The 20,671-nt window shown below is 40.7% G+C and overlaps 1 protein-coding gene across 5 annotated transcripts in view; it reads left to right on the top strand.

Annotated features, from left to right (window-relative positions):
- The window catches only part of DYM (dymeclin), a 385,584-nt gene that overhangs the window by 240,403 nt on the left and 124,510 nt on the right, over positions 1-20,671 (top strand). For all 5 annotated transcript variants that reach the window (XM_048851023.2, XM_048851027.2, XM_048851022.2 and 2 more), the window contains 2 exons: positions 253-366; positions 2,729-2,823. In XM_048851023.2, coding sequence (XP_048706980.1) covers positions 253-366; positions 2,729-2,823 — 209 coding nt within the window. The remainder of the gene's footprint in view (positions 1-252; positions 367-2,728; positions 2,824-20,671) is intronic.

Raw genomic sequence — 20,671 nt, 5'->3', positions numbered from 1 at the left:
TTTTTTATTCACATATTTCCTCTTTGTACCTTCTCCACATGACCTGCAGAGCAAAGTTAATGAGATCTGCAAGTTGGATACTACTGCAATATCTTTTGAAACTCTAGAACAGAGTACATTTTAGTGTATTGAACTTGGAGGGTAATTTATTTGTCTCGAGGGAAGCAAGAGCCCAGAGAACTGCATGATTTTATGTCATCTCACTCACAATTGAAATGTGGTGTTGAAACCTATTTTTTTTCCTCATTGCAGATATTGAAAAATATCACTTGGTACTCAGAGCGTGTTCTAACCGAGATTTCACTAGGGAGTCTCCTGATACTGGTGGTGATAAGAACCATTCAGTACAACATGACAAGGACAAGGGTAAGAGTTATATTTAGAACTTACATATGTAGTGTGTATCTGCAGTCTTCCATCAGCTGGAGTTCAGTTCCAAACAGAGGTAAAAAAACCAAAAGTGAACCTTTTTGCAGCAAATGAGCACCTAAACACAGTGGGGGAGGCAGAAAAAAGGTCAGCACTCAGGTACAGTATGAAGTGCTTCTGAATTTGTAAAGCAGTTTCTGTGATATCATTCAGGTCTGCTGCTTTGATTACTAACATACAAAGTCCAGTCGTAGTAGTAGTTGCATAGTTCCTGAAAAAAGTAATAGATTTCTGATGAGAGAAAAAAATATCAGCATTAAATTATGTGTGGGATTTTTTTACCTATATTAAATTATCCAGAAGTATGGATTTGGGTTCCTTGCTATTTGATAGTATAGTTTTATAAACAGTTGTGGAAATTGGGGTGGAAGAAAATTATTTTTACTTTTTTTCTTATGAGTATAATTGAGAGATCTGGGGCAAAACATGGTTGTTTTAGATACATTCCCCATCATGCATTATTTCACTTCTGACTTCCCTAAAATCCATTAGGTTATATGTTGTGGATCTTTAATGTAGGAGCACTTCAAGTGTATCTCTCTAATGTGTGTAGCAGACATGTAAACTACATTAAAGGCTTCTGTACGTTTCTTTCATTGCTGAAAATGTTGAGAAGCTTTTGCAATAAAATTAACTAAAGCATGGTGTTAGTTGTACTAGATCAAATAATTTAAAACCAAAATCACCAACTCTGTGGTCACACCAAAATATAGATGAGAGAATTGTATGGTAATAATATTAACACCACCCCTATTAACTACTTAAAACAGACATTAATTGGCTGTAATTTCTGTTTCATGAAATAACAGACACAATGAGATGGAAGGCAAGGAAGCTGATACTGGTTGCAGAGTTTATATTGGATTAAATGTAAGCTGTACTTTGTCAAGTAACATTTCATAAACAGGAATAAGGGTTTGCGAGCCATTTAACCAGTAAATGGTTTCTTGTAAATAGGCTGCATTTTGGTATTAAATTCCAAATATTTATCAGATTAACCCACTGGTTTAACTTAGAGGCTTTACAGAATATTCAGTTGGAACCAGAAACTCCCCCATTCTTTCGCGTCCCCCCCTTTTTTTTGAGTCCTGGGTAAGTTCTAGCCAGCAATGCTGAATGAATCTTCTTGCTCACAAGAGGAGCTTTATACTTTGAACATGGGAGCACAGGAATTCTATCTAGCCTCGTTACAGACAAGGCAAGTGCAGGTGACATAGGAAATGGAATTTTGAATATATATCTGATTTCAGCCTACTGTACTGATTGCCATAATATACAGATTCCCCAGGCACTGGCAGAATAAGTAGTAGAAGGAGCCAGAGGCCACTCCATGTTTACATCAATTAGAATGGAAGATACTCGGAATTTATATGTGGCATTGGGGGTCTGTGTTACTCTTAAGGAGAATAAATGCACATTTTAGTCCTGAGTAGGGAAGAGGAACTTCTTAATGAAGGAAGTCATTAAACATTGCTCCATGTTGTAGAGGGGTTGGTCAAACATATGACTAGAGAGAAAGCCTGGGAGTGGAGAATCTAATTTTCTGCAAAATGTGAGGATACAATAAGCAACCCCTACCACTTTTAATATCTATTACAATAAATTAATCCCTCCAATATGCTGTTTAAGATTTATTGTCTTCCCTTGAAGAATAGCACAATCCATGTTTATTTGCCTCTCTCCTGTGAGCAAGATACATATTGCATAAGCCATAGGATTGTGGATTCCACCATTTTGTCTGTGCTCTGCAGTTCTCTGACTTTGAGTGAGCCAATGTTTAAACATTTATCTGGAAAGATGGCAGTTAAAATGGGCTTCAGAAACTCCAACTATACAGGAGCAGAACTTATAACATACTACATTAGTGGTAGTTGTGGAGAAGTTGAATGTTTTGAAATAATTAATATGGAGGTCAGAGTATAGGGCAAAAAGGGTTGGGTAAGTTTGGAGAGAATTGGGGCAAAGGAAAGGAGAGAGAATTAAAAAGCAGTATAGACTGTTTTCTCTACCATTTATCAATTATATTCATGATCCCGTTGTATATCAACTTTGATTTTAAAATATATATGTACAGTGAAATCTGTACAAGAGCCCACCCTTATTAGGCAAATTCATGTCTAAAGAGACCGTTATTAAAGCATCTCTAAATATACAAAGTGTAATTCTGCTCCACCTTTATTAGAAGACCACCTGTGTTAAGCAACGGATGTTTGTTAGTCCTTTGAGTGGTTTCTTATGACAGGTCTTAGTGTATGTGAAAAGGACAGTTTGATGTGTTTTTTCCCCTCTTTTCCAACAGGACAAATACCTTCATACAAATTGTCTGGCAGCCTTAGCAAATATGTCAGCACAGTTCCGCTCCCTTCATCAGTATGCTGCTCAGAGAATCATCAGGTAAATATAAGCCTTTTAAAAATATTTAAACTGGTCTTCCAACTAAATTCAGAGGAAAAGGGACTTGAATTTTCTATGACTGAATAGATATAAGTGAAATTGGAATTAAATTATACCAGATAAATCTTATTTCCCTTCATGAAGTCTGGGTTATATTTTGAGTTAGTGAAAAATATTATGAATCTTTATCAAAGAAACTTTTGATTTTTTCTGTTCTCCATAGAGCAGCCATAGCAACTGCTTTTAAACTGGAATATTTTTCAGTCACTTGTTCTGTTATGACAAAAATGCAGGGGGTGATAGTTCTCCAGAACATTGTTAACTGGACTTTCAACTTACTATATTTCTGCCTGTGCTGAGGACGGAGGACTTTATTTTTAACGTAGACAAAACATAGCCATCCCTTTGTGATGGGGTATTGTGCACTTTTTGCAGTTACTTACTTTTGTGCCTTTTTGAATGGTCAAGTTCACTAGCCTTTCTTGTAACAAGTCAGTTAATGTCAGCTTGTGTTCTAATAAAAGGGACACTGCTTTCATAGAGTCTTAGATATAGAAGATGGGGAGGACCAAGTTCCACCAGTTCCAGAGGCCACCATGTAATTACAGGTACTCATGTGGGATGTGTCTAGTTTATTTTAGCAGCTCATCTACTCAGTGCTCCAAAGGAAACCAAAAAGGTCCATGACATTACATCCCAGGGGAAAATTTTTTCAATGCTTGGCAAATATAGATTTTATGCCAAAAATTAGTTCAAAATATCACATATTTCTTTGATAAGTATGTATGTATTTTGTAAAAGTCTAGACTAACAAGAAGTACAGTATTTTTAAAAAATATTGGTTTTGTGGAACTATTTCTGTGATGGTCCTTCCTGCTCTTGAGGTGCTCACTTCTATGTATGCCATCATCATCTCCCTGCTTGACACAAGTCTTCTATTCATGCACAATGGCTGTAGCATACAGTACATGTTCAACTTAAATCTGAGCTCTCTTCCTTACAGTGTTTACCAAGTCTGTAACTCTAATTGTTGCCTATATTTGATATTGTCCTAAATAACTCTTGTGCTGCTATTCTTATTCATTTCCTGATTCCTGGTCTCTACATCCAACATTCTTACATATTACCCTTTATGGTCTCTAAGTCCAACTTTCCAAATATCAACCTGTGAAATGTGAAATAATAATGAGACTAATGGATGCCTTTGAAAGCAAGCATATATCACCTCAGTCCTTGGAAAACTTGCAGACTTTTTACCCATTTCAGAATATGATATGTACAGCCTCTTCCACATTCTGCAGGGAATTGCCTTTCCTATATTCCCAATCTCTCTCATAGAATCATAGAATATCAGGGTTGGAAGGGACCTCAGGAGGCCATCTAGTCCAACCCCCTGCTCAAAGCAGGACCAATCCCCAATTTGTGCCCCAGATCCCTAAATGGCCCCCTCAAGGATTGAACTCACAATCCTGGGTTTAGCAGGCCAATGCTCAAACCACTGAGGTATACTTCCCTCCCTCCCTGCCTTTCTTTTCATCCCTTTCCACTCTCCAATCCCTCTGCATTTCAAACATTTGTCACTGTGTCTCTACCAGTCACTCTCCCTGCACTCCACCAAAGCCTTCTCTACAGTGATCATTGGATCCTTCCTGCATGCTGTTCCCACCATCTAGGCAGCAGATTGACTCCCTGACATTTCTCAGATCCTATCTCAAGACCCAGGCAAGGACATGTAACTCAACCAAATAATGTTAGGCGCTTCATACACAACAATTCACTATGAGCTTGGGTTTTTTGTGTCCACTGCATCCATCTCACGATATAACTGCTCTGATATATGAACCTACTTGTTTTTATTTGGATGTGAAGACTAGTTGCTCTGTATTCTTATATGAAAGGTGTGATACAAAATTGCATTGTATTTCTCCCTCACACATACAGAATGGTTATGTATTTAAAGCTATGATGCGTAATGATGGAAAAAATAGCAAAATCTCTGTCATGTTTAAATTAAAAGTAGGAAATTGCATATTGCACAGTATTCTTGCATTGTATAAGGAACTAGTAAAGCCGCATTTGAAATAGTGTGTCTAATTCTACTCATGCTGGAATAAAAATCAGAGTTGGAGCAACCAAAATAATACTAAAAACAACGAGGAGTCCTTGTGGCACCTTAGAGACTAACAAATGTATTTGGGCATAAGCTTTCGTGCATCTGATGAAGTGGGTTATAGCCCATGAAAGCTTATACCCAAATACATTTGTTAGTCTCTAAGGTGCCACAAGGACTCCTCATTGTTTTTGCTGATACAGACTAACACGGCTACCCTCTGATACCTGTCAAAATAATACTGGAATTCAAAACCGTAGTTTTTCAAAAGAGTAATCCCTTAGAAACAGGAATCATTTTTTGTTCTGTGTTTGTACAGTGATTAACACATTGGGGTCCTGGTCCAAGACTGGGGCTCTTGGGTGCTACTGCAATACAAATAATAACAATAAGGTCTAAACCACTAGGGACTGGCCTAGCAGTTCTTATTCAGTAGAAGTTATATCTGAGTAACAACTGCAGGAACATGCCTAAAATCAGCATGTTGGTAATCTTTCGGGGCAGGTGGAAAAATCTGAGAACTCATTGCATTTACAGAATTCTTCACTGCAGATTGTACAGATTTACTGATTGTTCGCTAAGTGAGATGTGGTGGTTATTCCAGTGGTGCCCGTGGGGTCCTGTCGGCATCGAGGCCATGCTTTGCTGGGTTGAAACACAGAAGAAAAAGTGGCTGCATTATCTAGTTTAAGACAGGACACAACAAGTGACTGTGAACAACACTAGGAGGGAAGGACAAATTAAGACAAGGGTAACAGTAATAATGTAATGTTTTTACAGTCTAAATTTGCTGAGACAGGCAGAGCTTAATTTCTCAGAGACTATTTCCTGGAGCTCCCCATCCCCCACCCCAATTCAGGGATCTTGGCTTCAGCTGCAGGGCGGGGCTCAGGGCTTTAGCCACACAGGAAGGCACCAGGATTGGGGTTTCAGCCACACAGGCTGCCTTGGGGCTTCAGCCCCATGGAGCGCACTGGGGCTTCCACGGGTTTGAAAATATTTACTGGAGCTCCACTCTGGATGGCTCCAGCTGAATTTAAGCCCTACTGACACGTGTTTGTCAAAACTGTTAATCTCCAGTCATGGGGATTCCAAAACGTTCCTGAGACACCTATATACTTATCTGTCTTTATAGTTAGAAAGCTTTTTCATAATATCTAACCTAAATCTCCCCTGCTTCAGGTTAAGCCCATCCCTTTCTGTTCTTCCTTCAGTGGACATTGAAAATAATTGATCACCATCCTCTTTACAAGAACTCTTCGCATATTTGAAGACTGTTATCGGGTTCCCCTTCAGTCTTCTTTTCTCAAAACTAAACAAGCCCGGTTTTACTAACTTTTCCCCATAGGTCAGGTTTTCTAAACCTTTTATCATTTTTGTTATGCTTCTCTGGACTCGCTCCAATTTGTCCATTCCTAAAGCATGGTGCCCGGAACTGGACACAGTACTCCAGCTAAGACCTCATCAGTGCCAAATAGAGTGGGAGAATGACCTCCAATGTCCTACAGATGACACTCCTGTTAACATATCCCAGAATGGTATTACACTTTTCTTTTGCGACTGCATTGTTGGCTTATATTCAATTTGTGATCCACTATAACTCCCAAATTCTTTTCGGTACTACTGCCTAGCCAGTTACTCACCATTTTTTAATTATGCTTTTGATTTTGCCTTCCTCAGCACATGTAGTACTTTGCACTTGTCTTTATTGAATTTCATCTGGTTGATTTCAGACAAATTCTTCAATTTGTCAAGGTGGTTCTGAATTCTCATTTTGTGCCCCAAAGGGCTTACAACCTCTCACAACTTAATGACATCTGCGAATTTTATTAGCATACTCTCCACTCGGTTATCCAAGTCAAAAATGAAAATATTGAATAGTAATGGACCCAGGACTGAGTTCTGCGGGACTCCACAAGGATATATCATCACAGATTGACAGCAAATCATTGCTAACTATTCTTTGAGTACAGTCTTTCCACTGATGATGCACTCACCTTAAAGTATTTCATCTAGACCATATTTCCCTAGTTTGCTTATAAGATTGTCATGTGGGATTGTGTCAAAAGCTTTACTACATCAAAATATATCATTTCTACTGCTTCTCCCTATCCCCTAGGCTAGTAACCCTGTCAAAGAAGGAAATTAGGTTGGTTTGGCATGATTATTGAAAAATCCATGTTGGCTATTACTTATTGCCCTATTGTCATCTAGGTGCTTACAAATTGATAAATAATTTGTTCCAGAATCTTTCCAGGTATTGAAGTTAGGCTGACTGGTCTGTAATTCCTCGAGTCCTCTTTTTCTGCATTTTAAAGATAGGTACTATGTTTGCCTTTCTCCAGTCCTTTGGGACCTCACCCATCCTCCATGAATTCTCTAAGATAGTCGCTGACTGTTCCGAGATTGCTTCAGCTAGGTCCTTTAGTATTCTAGGGTGATTTTTGTCAGACCCTGCCCACTTGAATACATCTAAATGTTTTTTAACCTGTTCCTTCCCTATTTGGTGTGAGTTAATATTAGTTGTGTTATGTATCTGGTTGCAACTTTTTTAGTGACGACTGATGCAAAATAGACATAAAACACCTCAGTCTTCTTGATGTCATCCATTATTACCTCTCTTTTCCCACTAAATAGTGGACCTACACTTTCCTTTGTCTTTCCCTTATTCCCAATGTATTTATAGATCCTCCTCTTACTGTCTCTTATGTCCCTTACTACATATAACTCACTTTGTGCCATAGCCTTTCTGATTTTGTCCCTACATGTTTGTGCTGTTCTTTTATATCCCTCCTTAGCAGTTTGTCCATGTTCCCACTTTGTATAATTTCTTTTTGGTTTTCAGGTCATTATTAAAGAGATCCTGATGCAGCCATATTGGCCTCTTACCATTCTTCCTATCTTTCTTTTGCACTGGGATAGTTTGCTGTTACATATCTGTAATATTACAGGTGAGCCACATCATACACGCATTTAACTTACACGAATTCAACTATACTCACTCAGCAAAAAAAAAGAAAAATAACAAGATACCCGTAAATAGTGCAGGCGATTCTGCCCACCATTCCACCCGGAGTGAGCGTGAGATGGGAGACGTGAATCTGCTGTTCCCTCAGTCGGTCTCAGTTCCCGCATGCCTCTCATAGTGTGAGCATCTCGCCGCACTGAGTGTGAGTCTAGTGTTTAAAGATACGTATTTTTCATACAACATGGCCCCTAAACGCAAGCCAACTACTTCATCGGTGCTCAACCGAAGAAATAGCGATCTGTTCCAAAGCTGGAGGAAAAACTGGCTCTGTTGGACTTATTGATATGTCGGTCTCCAACGTGGCACGTAAATATGGCTGCAACAAATCTAGCATCCGTGCCATCAAGATTCAAGAGAGAGGAATTTGTCAAGCCGTGGAATCAAGTGCTCCTATAACTGCTAAGGTGACGAGCCAGGTGTGTGATAAGACTTTAGTGAAGACTGAAAAGGCATTAAACTTATGGCTGGAAGACATGAACCATAAACATGTGCCTATCAATGGCAACACGTTGTAAGAAAAGGCGCTTAGCCTCTATGCGCTGTTCAAACCTCCCACCGAAGAGGGACAGCCTTCTGATGAGAAGGAATTCAAAGCCAGTCAAGGTTGGCTTAACAGTTTCAGGAAGCACTTCAACCTCAGAAATGTGCAGACTACTGGTGAAGCTGCATCTGCCAAGGAAGAATGATTTAATTTCTGAATACAATCCCTCTATGAAACGAAGCCTCAAAATCACACGTAGTATTACGGACGATTTGAGACCGTATCAAGAAATGTTTGAGCAGCTCAAGAGACAACAGCGACAGTTGCTGATCACCATGTTTTTCAAGGAAAAACAACCAGCAGCAGATGAGCCTACGCAATCAACTTCTCGAGCTGAACTGGAGCCAACCACTTCGTCTACGACTTGCTCTCCATCACCCAAGCTCTCCGTCACCTCCGTCTCCTGGATCGACATCAAGCCCTGACAACCCCCTGTAATTATCCTGTAATTAGAAATACAGTACAGTAAAATTATGTTTTGCATATGTACTCTTTATTATATACTGTACATTACTGTATACATTATACATTTATACATATTACTGTATAGAGTTGTATACACAAAACCATGTACAGTATACTGTACTTTATGGACGATTTTTAAGGGATTTTCAAGGGTAATTTTGACTATACGTGATTTTTAGCTTTACGCACTGACTTTAGAACCTAACCCTTGTGTAAGATGCGACTCCACTGTATGTCTTTGAGAAACTGCCAGCTCTCCTGAACCGCTTTTATCTTTAGATTTTTTTCTTAGGGGACCTGACCTTACCAGGTCTCTGAGTTTGTTAAAGCCTCCTTGTTGAAGTCCATTGTCCTTATTCTGCTGCTGTCACTCTTTCCTTTCCTTAGATTCATGAAGTGTATCATTTCATGCTCCCTTTCACGCAATTTGACTTTCACCTCAGGTCAGATTTGCAACCAATTCCTCCCTGTTAGTCAGAATCAAGTCTAAGACGGGTGTCCCTTGGTTACTTCCTCCACTTCTGAAACAAGAAGTTGTTCCCAGTACATTCCAAGGACCATTTTGTATTTTCCCAGAGTACTTTTCCAACAGATGTTTGGGTAGTTACAGTCCCCCATTAATACCAGGTCTTGTGTTTTGGGTGTGTGTTTGTTCTAAAAATACCTCATCCACCTCCTCCTCCTCCTGATTTGGTGATCTGTAGTAGACTTCTATGATGACATCACTCCTGTTTTTTCCCCTTTTACTTTCAGCCAAAGACTTTCAACTAGTCTGCCTCTCACCTCCCTCTGGACCACAGAACAAGTATATATATTCTTAATGATTAATGCAACACCTCCTCCCTTTTTTCCCTGTCTGTACTTTCGGAACAAACTATCCTCCTATATACCAATAATTCCAGTCATGAGATTTATCCCACCAAGTCTCAGTGATGCCAGTTAAGCCATAATTTAGCTTATGCCCTAATACTTCCAGTTCTTCCTGTGTAGTCCTCATGCTCTTTCCATTTTTGTATAGACATCTAAACCATTGAGGAGATCCCCCACTGTTTTCCCTCTTGCTGCTCCTGTGGCTCTATTGTAATTTTCCATTCCCACCCCCAGCATCTAGCCCTCTATTAAGGTCACCCTTTTTTGTACATACCTGTGGACTTTTGTCTCCTGGTCCCTTTGAACCTAGTTTAAAGCCTTCCTCACTAGGTTGGTGACTCAGAATACATCTACACAGCAATTAAACACCCCCGGCTGGCTCGGTCAGCTGGCTTGGGCTCCTGGGGCTTGAGCTGTGAGGCTGTACAATTGCTGTGAAGACGACTGGGTTTGGCTTGGAGCCCAAGCTCTGGTACTCTGCAAGGCGGGGACCCTTAATGTCATCTCCAGGATGTGTGTGTTTCTGCCTGGGCCCCTAACCTTAATTGGGAGGATGGCCAAGAATACAACTTGCACCCCCGACTCCTTCACCTTCGCTCAGAGAGCCCTGTAGTCGCTGCTGATATGCTCTAGGTCATAGGCAGTATCATTAGTTCCCACATGAATGGGGTAGTGGTCTGAAGGATGAACCTTGGCAACCTTTCTGTAATGTCTCGGACATGGGCTCCAGACAGGCAGCACACCGCCCAGGACATCATGTCAGGTCAAGACATAGATGCCTCTATTCCCCTCAGAAGGGAGTTCACAACCACAAATATCCTATTTCTTCTCCTCTATGAGTGTGGAGGCAATGAGTCTCCCAGCCTCAGGGCAGGTGGCTCCTTTTCCCCAACCTTTAGGGTGCTCCTCTCCTCTTGTTGCCAGTACAGTATATAGGTTCTTGACCTCAGTGGATTGGGGCGTTTGCCCAAGGTGATCAGCAGGTAATCTCATCGCAGAGTAGCCTGTTCTTCTTCATCCTCTGGTCCTCTGTACTCTGTATGTCATGATATCGTATCACACGTCAAGTGTTAAATATTCGATGGGGTACTCTTTGTGTTCATCCCTCCTTTTCATACCCCACAATCGAATAGCCACTGTGATTAAACTGTTTCAGCACCCAGTGGACCCCAACTGCTCCATGTTTTCTGGTAGGAATAAAGCAGAATTATATTTATATCTAGATTCTGACTCTGAATCCATCAGAATACAAATGTCTCTCTGAAGGGAAATGAAGGAACTGTTGTACTCATAATAAAAAGGTGCCCTCTATGAGGGCCACAGGAAAGCCCTAAAAAGCAGATAATACTTTACAACTACATATTTTTTATTTTAGGATATACAGTTTTAAAATAAAATAGCCAATAGCTTAGCCATACAACAGAATGCAGTCAGTCATAATTCAAGCCTCACCAGATGCTCTAATAATTTCTTCTTTAATGTGAGAAGTAATTCAGTTTCCATGCAAGCTTTTTCATAATTCTCTTCTGAGCAGAGACTGCCAATTTTTTTTAAATTATGAAGACTATTGTCTGTTAAAGACTGAGAATATCTAATACAGTGCACCTAGGATCTCAAAAAAATATAACTTTATGACATCAGAAAATTTACATCACATTCCTGCAAACATCAGAGTTGACAGATTTGTGTAAATATTTTCATTATGTTCAGCAGCTGGGAATGGAAATAGATATAACATTATTGATAATAAAATCCAGGGCAGCACTCAATTAATATTGGATACGTCCTGTATTGAAGACTGTCCTGCTTTGTGCATGTGGAGAGCCTTCCCATCTCTTAACTGTTAGGATCCTCTTCATTGGTTACATTGCTCATTAATTACACACAGGCTATTTTTCCACAATGAGCTAAGGATATTATCTGCCACTGTCTAACTCTTTTTGTATTTGGAGAGCGCTGACAAATGTAGTGTCCAGAATTATACTGGTAGATTACGGTAAAACAATTGTGTAAGTGTGATTATTGTCAGTTAAGTGATTGAACTACTGAAGCCATCCATACTTTTGCCTAGCTCTTTTACAGGCTATGTATATTCATATTAAATGTGCTGCTAGCTTCTGACCTGCGTATTGTTTCTAAAGAAAGAGAACATACTCCCTTGCTTATATTTTCTTCTCTGTTGTCAGTTACTCCTCAAGTTAAAAACAAGAATGAAATTAATCAAACTTCCTGTATTATGCTTGGTAGAAGTACAGAAACTCACAAATGCATATATTATTTAGATCTCGTTTCATGAGCTGCTTTTTGTTTTGTTTGTGACCTTTGCAAATTTTATAAAAATAAGAAGCTTCATTTTTAGAAGTTTATCTTGGTGAAATATTTTAAACAGCTAGAGATAAAATAACCCACTGGAACGGAAAACAAAGAGAAGAGGTGGGGTGCAGATTGAGAAATGGAGCTTAATGCTTTGGGTAACTTGTATATATAGAGTTTGAATTTTCATTTGGTTTTGTTAATTTATAGCAGCCTTTTGAAGTTAATCAGTCTTATAAGGACCAATCCTGTAATGTGCTTGGAACTTCCAATTCCCATTTCTTTCAAGAGGAGTTGAAGGATATCTGCACCTTACAGGATCTAAAGCAAAAAGTAACTTCAAGATAGCTTAATGTCTCTCACCAATTCCTCAGATGTGAATTGTAGTAATAATGTGTTTTTTGGGGTGTGTGTTTTTTTTACTCCAAACCCTAACCTTCAAAAAGGATCTTTGTATTTAGAAGTGGAAGATGTTTTGACTTGGCCAAGCTTTGGTTTATTCAATTAGTACAGTACATGTTTTCTGTCGAGAAGTAAAAACATTTGTACAGCAGCAAGATACATGTGATCTGAGCTGATTATTAGGGGCCTTGTTGGACTTAGAGTCCTGAAATTAATAGTCTAAAAATATGGTGGGAGATTAGAAGTCTCTGATTGGTTAATAAAGTTTCCTAGCAGTGACATTACCAAAACATAATTACTAGCTCAGAACGCATTAGGCTGCTGGCACAGGAAGATAAATGAATGGGTGTACCACACTGCTTTACCCAATGTGAGCATTCCAGTCTTCCTGCCTATTTATTTTTTTCTTTGATGGTCACTATGCTAGAGGGAAACTTTTTTAAAATATGGCTTCTTGTTTCATATAGGCATAGTAGTGGACAAACAGGGCAGAAATGCAGTGAAATTGGGCTACCCACAACAGCACTTTTCAGGGAGCAGAACTTAAAAAGAAAATGTTCTGCTCTTCAAATAAATGCAGCCATGTATTGCATGTGGGTGTAAGCACACCAGAGCCAGAGAACTTTACCTAGCTGCACCTCTGGGGACAGCGCTCATGACCTGTGGCCATATCCCCTCCCCTGGCCATATAAGAGCAATACCACCTCTGACCCTCCCGATTCCTTCTCTCCATCCATCACGAGAGTTGGAGCTTTCTTTGGCATGTCCACTTCACACTTTCACTCTGTTTTCTTAGAAAGTTTCTTGTATATAGTAATAGTAGTTCCTTCGGTTTAGTTTAAGTGTTAGTAGAGTAGTTGGCTGCCCTGTGTGGTGCCCTCACCAGGTTTCAGGCATTGTCCATTGTGTAAGGGGGCCACCCCCCAACAGCAGTGCCCACATAAGGTGCTTGTTGTGTCTTGGTGAGGGACACATTAAAGAGAGTGCTTCTTCTGCAACTCATTTACAAAGAGGTGGCAAGAGACTTGTGGTTGAAGCAGAACCTTCTGAAGCAGGCCATGAGGCCTGCTTTAGCACTGGGGCCCTTGTCTGATCAGCAGTTGCCTTCAGATCCGGCAAGTGATGCCTTCCCACATTTGGGATCTGGTGTTTCCCCCAAGAGGAAGAGGTCATTCACCCTCCTCTGGTGTGGTGAGGAAGAGGTCCCATAAAATGAGTTTGAACCATTCCAGGGCTTGGGGAGACTCCTCCTCCTTTTCTAGGAGGAGTGCTGACCAACACCATCCTCCCTCTGGCATGTGGGATGGAGCAGGTCCGTCCAACTGCTCCCACTGCCAAGATCAAAAAGGACCCGTACCATTGATTCTGGTTCTGGCCATGGGTTGTCCATTGAGTCCAGTACCAATGATGTCAGCCACCATGCTGTCTCCATTCTGATGGCATGCCAGGTGGCATCAGATCTGCTTTGACCCCCAATCCCAGACTCTTTGCTGGTTCAGGAGTTCTCCAATGCTATAGCTTCTACCAGCTCATCCTATGTTGTGCCCTTGGCATCTTCTGCCCATGTCGCAGAGCTGACGCGTCCTTCAGCACTGCAGCTCATGTCATCTGGGCCGCAGACTATGGATTCGAGGCTGGGCCCAACACTGAAGGCCATCTTAACACTCGTGCATGCCATCATTGAGTTTGGTACCAGCCTTGGTGCTGATACCTCTCCTGGCACCCAGTGGGAATGTCTCATTCGGTGCCACTGGCGCTGATTCCCCACTCCTCTTCAGCACTGATGTCACCTCCTTACTGGGCTTCAGATGAATCTGACAGGTTGTTTGCCCCATCGGGGCTGGCTCCTCTGTTGTCATCACAGAACCTCCGGGATTCCTCAAGATCCAGTTCAAGGTTGCCCTCCCTCTCCTCATCGGCTAGGCACCAGTCCTTGGATTGCTGTTGGTACTGAGATTGGCATGTGTCCTGCAGTCGAGACAAGGGCTCTTGGCCCAGTGTGTACTGGCCACCTGTGCCTTGTTTGTATAGCCTCTTTGCAATCCCTGGGACACTCCTCAGTCCCTGAGGTCCCACTCCAATGCAAGATCACTGGTCCTGACAGTGGCTTCCACTTTCCTGTCATCTCAGCTGCAAGTGACCACTGAGTCTGTTTCCCCTGGACCTATGGGGCTCTTCCAACCGGATCCTGTGGTAAAAGAGAAGGATCTGTCACTGGTGCAGCAAACCACCTCCTCGTCTTCCCTGGATGACTCTACTGTGCTGTCATCTTCCTCTACCTCGGTGCCCAAGGGCTTTAAGTCATGAAGCATATGGCTGCTACCTTGGGTATCCAAGCAGAATTCCCGCAGGAGAATATGCGTAAGCTAGTGGATATTCTCCAACCATCAGCTCCAGGGAGAATAGCCCTCTTGATAAATGAGGTTCTCCTGGAGCCTACAATGGCCCTCTGGAATACTTCATACTTCATTGCTCCCTACTGCAAAGCATTAGGAGAAATGATATTTTTCTCTCACGCAAGTGTTTGAGGGTTTCTACTCCCACCTGGCCCCTAACTCCATGATGGTGACTGCAGAAAATGACAGGGGTAGGCAGGGAAGGTATAAATCCACCTCCAAGGACAGAGAGTGCAAGAGGATAGACTTGATGGGGATGCTCATTGCTGTTTTTGCCCAAGTTAACTAATGTGGGTTAGCTAGCCTGAGTTAAGAATGTACCTTTGTTTTCAGTGTAGACATACCCTTAGTTGCAAGAATGCACATGTAGTGTTGTGTGTCAGAGGAATGCAGGAACAATACATGAAAGTCTTGAGGTAATAATACAAAAAAAGAAACATATGCTGGCGGTATTAGTAGGTTGTTGACCTAGTTCAGCCGTGGGGAGTTCGATAAGCTGATCATTATTGGGAGGTGTCACTGCAATTAATAAAAAGTGATGTAGCAAAAATGAAGCTGCTATTGTTAAAATAGGGGAAAGATAAGACATTGAAAAGGGGCACAAATGTCTCCTGCAAATGTCTTTGCAAAGTAAAGTTTAATTAAATTGATTGGTGAATGAGTGAAATACTCTTCTACTGTAATTTTAACCATGAAATTGCCCCTTACTGTCCAGTTTACTGTACATCTAGTGTAGTGGTGCTCATATGCATTAGGGTGACATCCCTGCTGCTTTAGCTGCATCATCAAAAAAGGAGTGCTACACGTGGTGGGCATGTCTGCTGGGTGTGGAACATATGGAGAGGAGGTTTAGGCTAATATCAGCTGTTTCCAACATGGAAATACCATTGAACCTTGGTTTAATCCTGGTCGAAGCTGCTGGGGTTTCAGAAGTGGGCACTTGGCGGGTTATTAATACTCTTGTTGTTCATCTGATGTAAGTGGCTAAGCACATAACATTTCATTAGAAGGGAGTTCTGAGCCTAGAGGCCTGGCAGTCATAGGTTATAGAGATTACCCAAATGGACAGACTCTCAGATTTATTTTGAAATGGACTGGATGGGTATGAAACAGTATAGAATATACCCTGGCAAATACCTAGGTTCTGAATAGCTCCTCTGGCTTTGAAAATGACGACAACCATGAGTTCAGGCTGGAACTGTGGCAGAAGAGAACTTTGAGGCATTGTTGTCTAGCGTGTAGAACACTGGCCTGAGACTTAGGGGAACATGATTCTGTTCCCAGTTCTTCCATTAGTCTGCTGTGTACCTTTGGCAAATCATTTCACCTCTCTGTGCCTTAGTTCCCCTTCTGTAAAAAGGGGATAATGATACTGAGTTCTTTTCTAAAGTGCTTTGAGATCTACTGATGAAAAGCGGTAGATAAGAGGTAGGTTCTTTCTTTCTTTCTTTCTTTCGCAATTAGTCATGCTCCCTGCAGTGTATTATGGCATAGCGGTCCTTAAATTGTTACATGACTTGGCTCTGCAAGTGCTTGAGACATGGTAATGAGAAACAGTCACTTGCTTGAGAAGGAGAGCTGAGACCAGAGTGAGAGCAGGCTTGAAGATGGGCTGAGCTTTGGAAAACACCCTGTTGTCTTATCTGACCCTGTTTTGTATCTACTTTAAGAGCCACACTACTTGAGAGAGAATTTTTATGACCATTTTCTTCACTTACTGCTGCTTCTCTGGTCTGGTATGGGATTGTACATTTTGCCACAATACATTTAGAAGCTGTCAATCAGTGCTCAAGATTTGATCTTAAATAAAAAAATATGTTGTGTTAAGTTAATGGGAGAGATCTTGACTGTTTTGAAATCAATGAGAGTTTTGCCATGGACTTCAGTGGAGCCAGGATTTCACCCAATATTTCTAAGAGACTTGAAGCTGCAATTCAGAAGCTGAAATTCCAGCAGCTGTAGATTCATAGATTCAGAGTTTTAAACACCATCATTAGAGGTTTTTATGAACAAGTTCAACAAACATCTATCAGGAGTGGTCTTGTTATCACGTACAAGGGACTGGACTAGACGATCTATTGAGGTCCCTTCCAGTCCTATGATTATGTGATTCTTTCCCAAGCCTGGTGGAATGGAGCAGAGACTGCATACTCTCGACATACATAGAGCCACTTTATTCTACCTGGATGGAACACAATTTTTCTAGACGTCTCCCAGGATTTCTCTGGCTTGTGCAGAGAGGGTCAGAGGACAGGCCATCTCTACTCTCAGAATATCAAATTGTATCATTCAGTGAATTAGATCATGTTGCCAGCTAGCAGACATGCAGCCGTCCAAATGGGTATATGCTCACTCCACCAGAGCAAAATCCATCTATGTAGTTTCTCTAGTGAACCTCCTTATTCAGGACATTGCGGCGCAGCCACCTGGTCCTCCACACATGCGTTTGCAAAACATTATGTCTTGGTGCAGGGAGCCAGTAATGATGCAAGATTTGGAAGATCTGTTTTGCAACCCATTTTCACAGAGACTCCTTGTATCCACCCCCCTGTAACAACTGTTGTTAGGGAGTCACCTAATGTTGAATATGTGCACAGATTAGCACTCAAAGAAAAAGCTGTTATTGCTGCTCTTCAGGATGTATAATCCTTTTACATATTCCACAATCCACACGCCTCTCGCTTCTTCAGAGTCCTGAGATCACAGACACTTGCAGTAGCGGAGGAACTGGGTATGTCAGGGCAGTTCCACCCTTTATACGCTCCCAAAGTGCACAAGGACAAGAAGGACCCTGGTGAATACTGCTGACTAGATAATCTCTGTGTGCATTGGACATGCATTCACCTAATTATGACTATGTGTTTGGACTACACATCTCGAAAAACATTAGTTACTGTACAGGGAAGTAACCTTTTTTCCAGGTTAATTTTCCCATATAAATTAAAGAATTATCTTTCAGTTCTTGATAAAAGGAAATTATGGAGTTTAATTGCATAAAATGTATTCAATATGCTCACCCAGCAGCAAGTAACTCATGAAGTCTAACCAGGCTAATGTCCAGAGACTTGACATCAACTATGTATTCCTGTCCTTACTGTCTGAGCCCTGAGCATAAGGATCATGAAACAATATCAAATCTTAAAATACAAAACTCTTCCTCTTGTAATAAAGGATGGTTCTCATGTCTTTATAAAATTATATTTATAAAAGCTGAACTCTGACCTCTTCTAAGGCCAGTATGAGTCTGACCATATGTAAATGGATTGTTTCAACAGAAGTAACTGTTATGGAGGAAAGCACAGTAGGTGCTCTTCTAAAGAAATTATTTTTGCTGTAAATCACTGGGGGTGAGTGGTAGTTGCCAAAAGAACAGTCACAGTCATTGGTAGCACTATCTTTGATCTCTCCTTCTTCTGATGACTTGGCTAGTGAGAGAGGAAAGACTAGAACAAATACAGGTTTCAGAGTAACAGCCGTGTTAGTCTGTATTTGCAAAAAGAAAAGGAGTACTTGTGGCACCTTAGAGACTAACCAATTTATTTGAGCATCCGATGAAGTGAGCTGTAGCTCACGAAAGCTTATGCTCAAATAAATTGGTTAGTCTCTAAGGTGCCACAAGTACTCCTTTTCTTCTTAGAACAAATACAGTTTATCTGATCCTGTCTTGCATATTGTCCTATCAGCCAGAAAACAATCCACAAATTCCTTCTGTTCTCCCTTTTACAGAAGTAGTTAGCCTTGTGTCTACCCCTCTCAATCATACTAGAATATTTTACCAAGATATTCCAGTCTTTGATGGCGAGAAACAACTTCCAAATAAAATAGCTTGCATTATATTTGCTTTGAAAATTGGCATTTAAGCAACTGCCAGTTATTTGTAAGCTTTTGGGAGAGGGTTAAATAAAGCTTAGGCTTGTATCCAGTCTACAGCTTTCAACCTGAGGGAGATCTGAGATCTAACATCTCATGTGTGGTGAGGTGCCAGCGTTTGTTCACTGGTCTTCGGTGAAGAGGGGGTAACGCCAACTCAGCTTTCCACTCCTCTTGCGCTGGTTGCCTAGGCCTAGGTCTGTAAGAGTGCTTAGGATACAGAGGAGAGAGACTACCTGACTCCATAGAGTTCAACCCCAACTTGGGCATCTTCTGACTCTATTCTGCTGGATGGTCTGTTTTGTTTGTTGTGAACGTTCAATTTTTAACTTCAAGGACAAACCTTGAGGAAGATGACTGACTGACTGTCTTCTGTTTTCTGGTTTTTGCTGCTGAGCAATTCTGTATTCTCTTCAGCCCCCAAAACTCGTGACATTAGGTTCCTCTCTTGTTAAACAGTGCTAGGAAGGAGAGTGGAAGAACTACCAGCAGTATGCACGCCCTGTTGACACTATACTTCTTCTCAGTTTTTGGAAAGCACAGTAACATAGTTCAAAAGTGGTTAACATGTGTCCCATTATTTTACTTGGGATTTGTCTAATCTGCAGTGCAATGCTCTGAAAATGTAAATCCTACATGTTAATGCATCATTTCCTTTAAAAAAAAATAATAAAGGCGACTATGTGTGGTAATGACTGCGTTACATGGGGTTTTCTCTGAGCATTAGAAAAAGAAAATTAAAAAAAAGATATTTCAGTAGAATGTTAGAAACAATTCTGTTATTCCAGTAGAACCTTAGAAACAGCAGTCATTCCTGACCAGATCTTCTCAGTCTGTTTTAAGTTAAACATATTTATAGAACTATGAGCCACATTCTGTAACAAAGAAAGAAGGAGAGAAATTCAGGATAAGTGATGATTTGGTTGAGCCTGTCCATCATCTCCAGTTGGGTGGTAGTTTGATTGTCGACTGTTTCTGCAAGCATCAGTGAGGAGTTCTAACACATAGTGCATGTGGTCTTAGTTCAGGTCTGACACACAATGATTCCTGTTATAAATTTTCTTTTTGGGAGTGAAAATCTGGTCTATATTAGGGAATGACTATTGAAGATTTAGGAATGATTACCAGCTTAATTAAAGACTATATTACTTTTCTGTGTAAAGAATAACGCACAGTAAAATTTTCAACTGCTTATAAAACATGATTTGTCTTGTGAGATTTGTTCTCTGCTCTTCACACTTTATTAATGGCATTATTTTTATTGCACCATTGCAGTACAGTGAGTGATATAATCACTGTGTCTAGGGATTATGGAGAGTGTGGGAAGTACAGGATTAGGATAGGTATGTGTGAGGAAGTAGCTGCTGAAGAGGAAATAAAAGAGGGTGGTAGCATTCCCAAATAAACTGTATCAGTCAGAGTCTAAGTGCCATAGCTTCCATCCCAAATAGATCTACTCTTCCCCGAGCAATCTGTAATTCTGACTCTGACCTCAACTTTATCCTAAGGATCCTGGCTAAGGATGGAATCTTGAAGCGATCTCAAATAAGAGAAGTCTGGATCTGTCTGTCCAGTTAAGCACTTCATCTAAGATATCTACTAACTCCATATGCTTATATCTCAACTTGCCAGGTCCTCAAAGGTGGAACATTGGCTTTTAAAATCTCTAATGCAGATTTAAATGAAGGGTGAAGCTGTAGCTACAGAGGAAAGAAGCTTGAAATGATGTAGGATTTGACAATTACAGCATGCATCAAGTTTTCTATAAGTCTTTTATGATTCAGCATTTCTAAAGCTAATAGTTTACAGTAAATATTGGAAATAATAGCAGGCTTTGTGTGGTGGAAATAAAC

This window comes from Caretta caretta, chromosome 5 (assembly GCF_965140235.1).
Source record: "Caretta caretta isolate rCarCar2 chromosome 5, rCarCar1.hap1, whole genome shotgun sequence".
Taxonomy (NCBI): domain Eukaryota; kingdom Metazoa; phylum Chordata; order Testudines; family Cheloniidae; genus Caretta; species Caretta caretta.
This window is presented reverse-complemented; position numbering and strand designations above follow the sequence as displayed.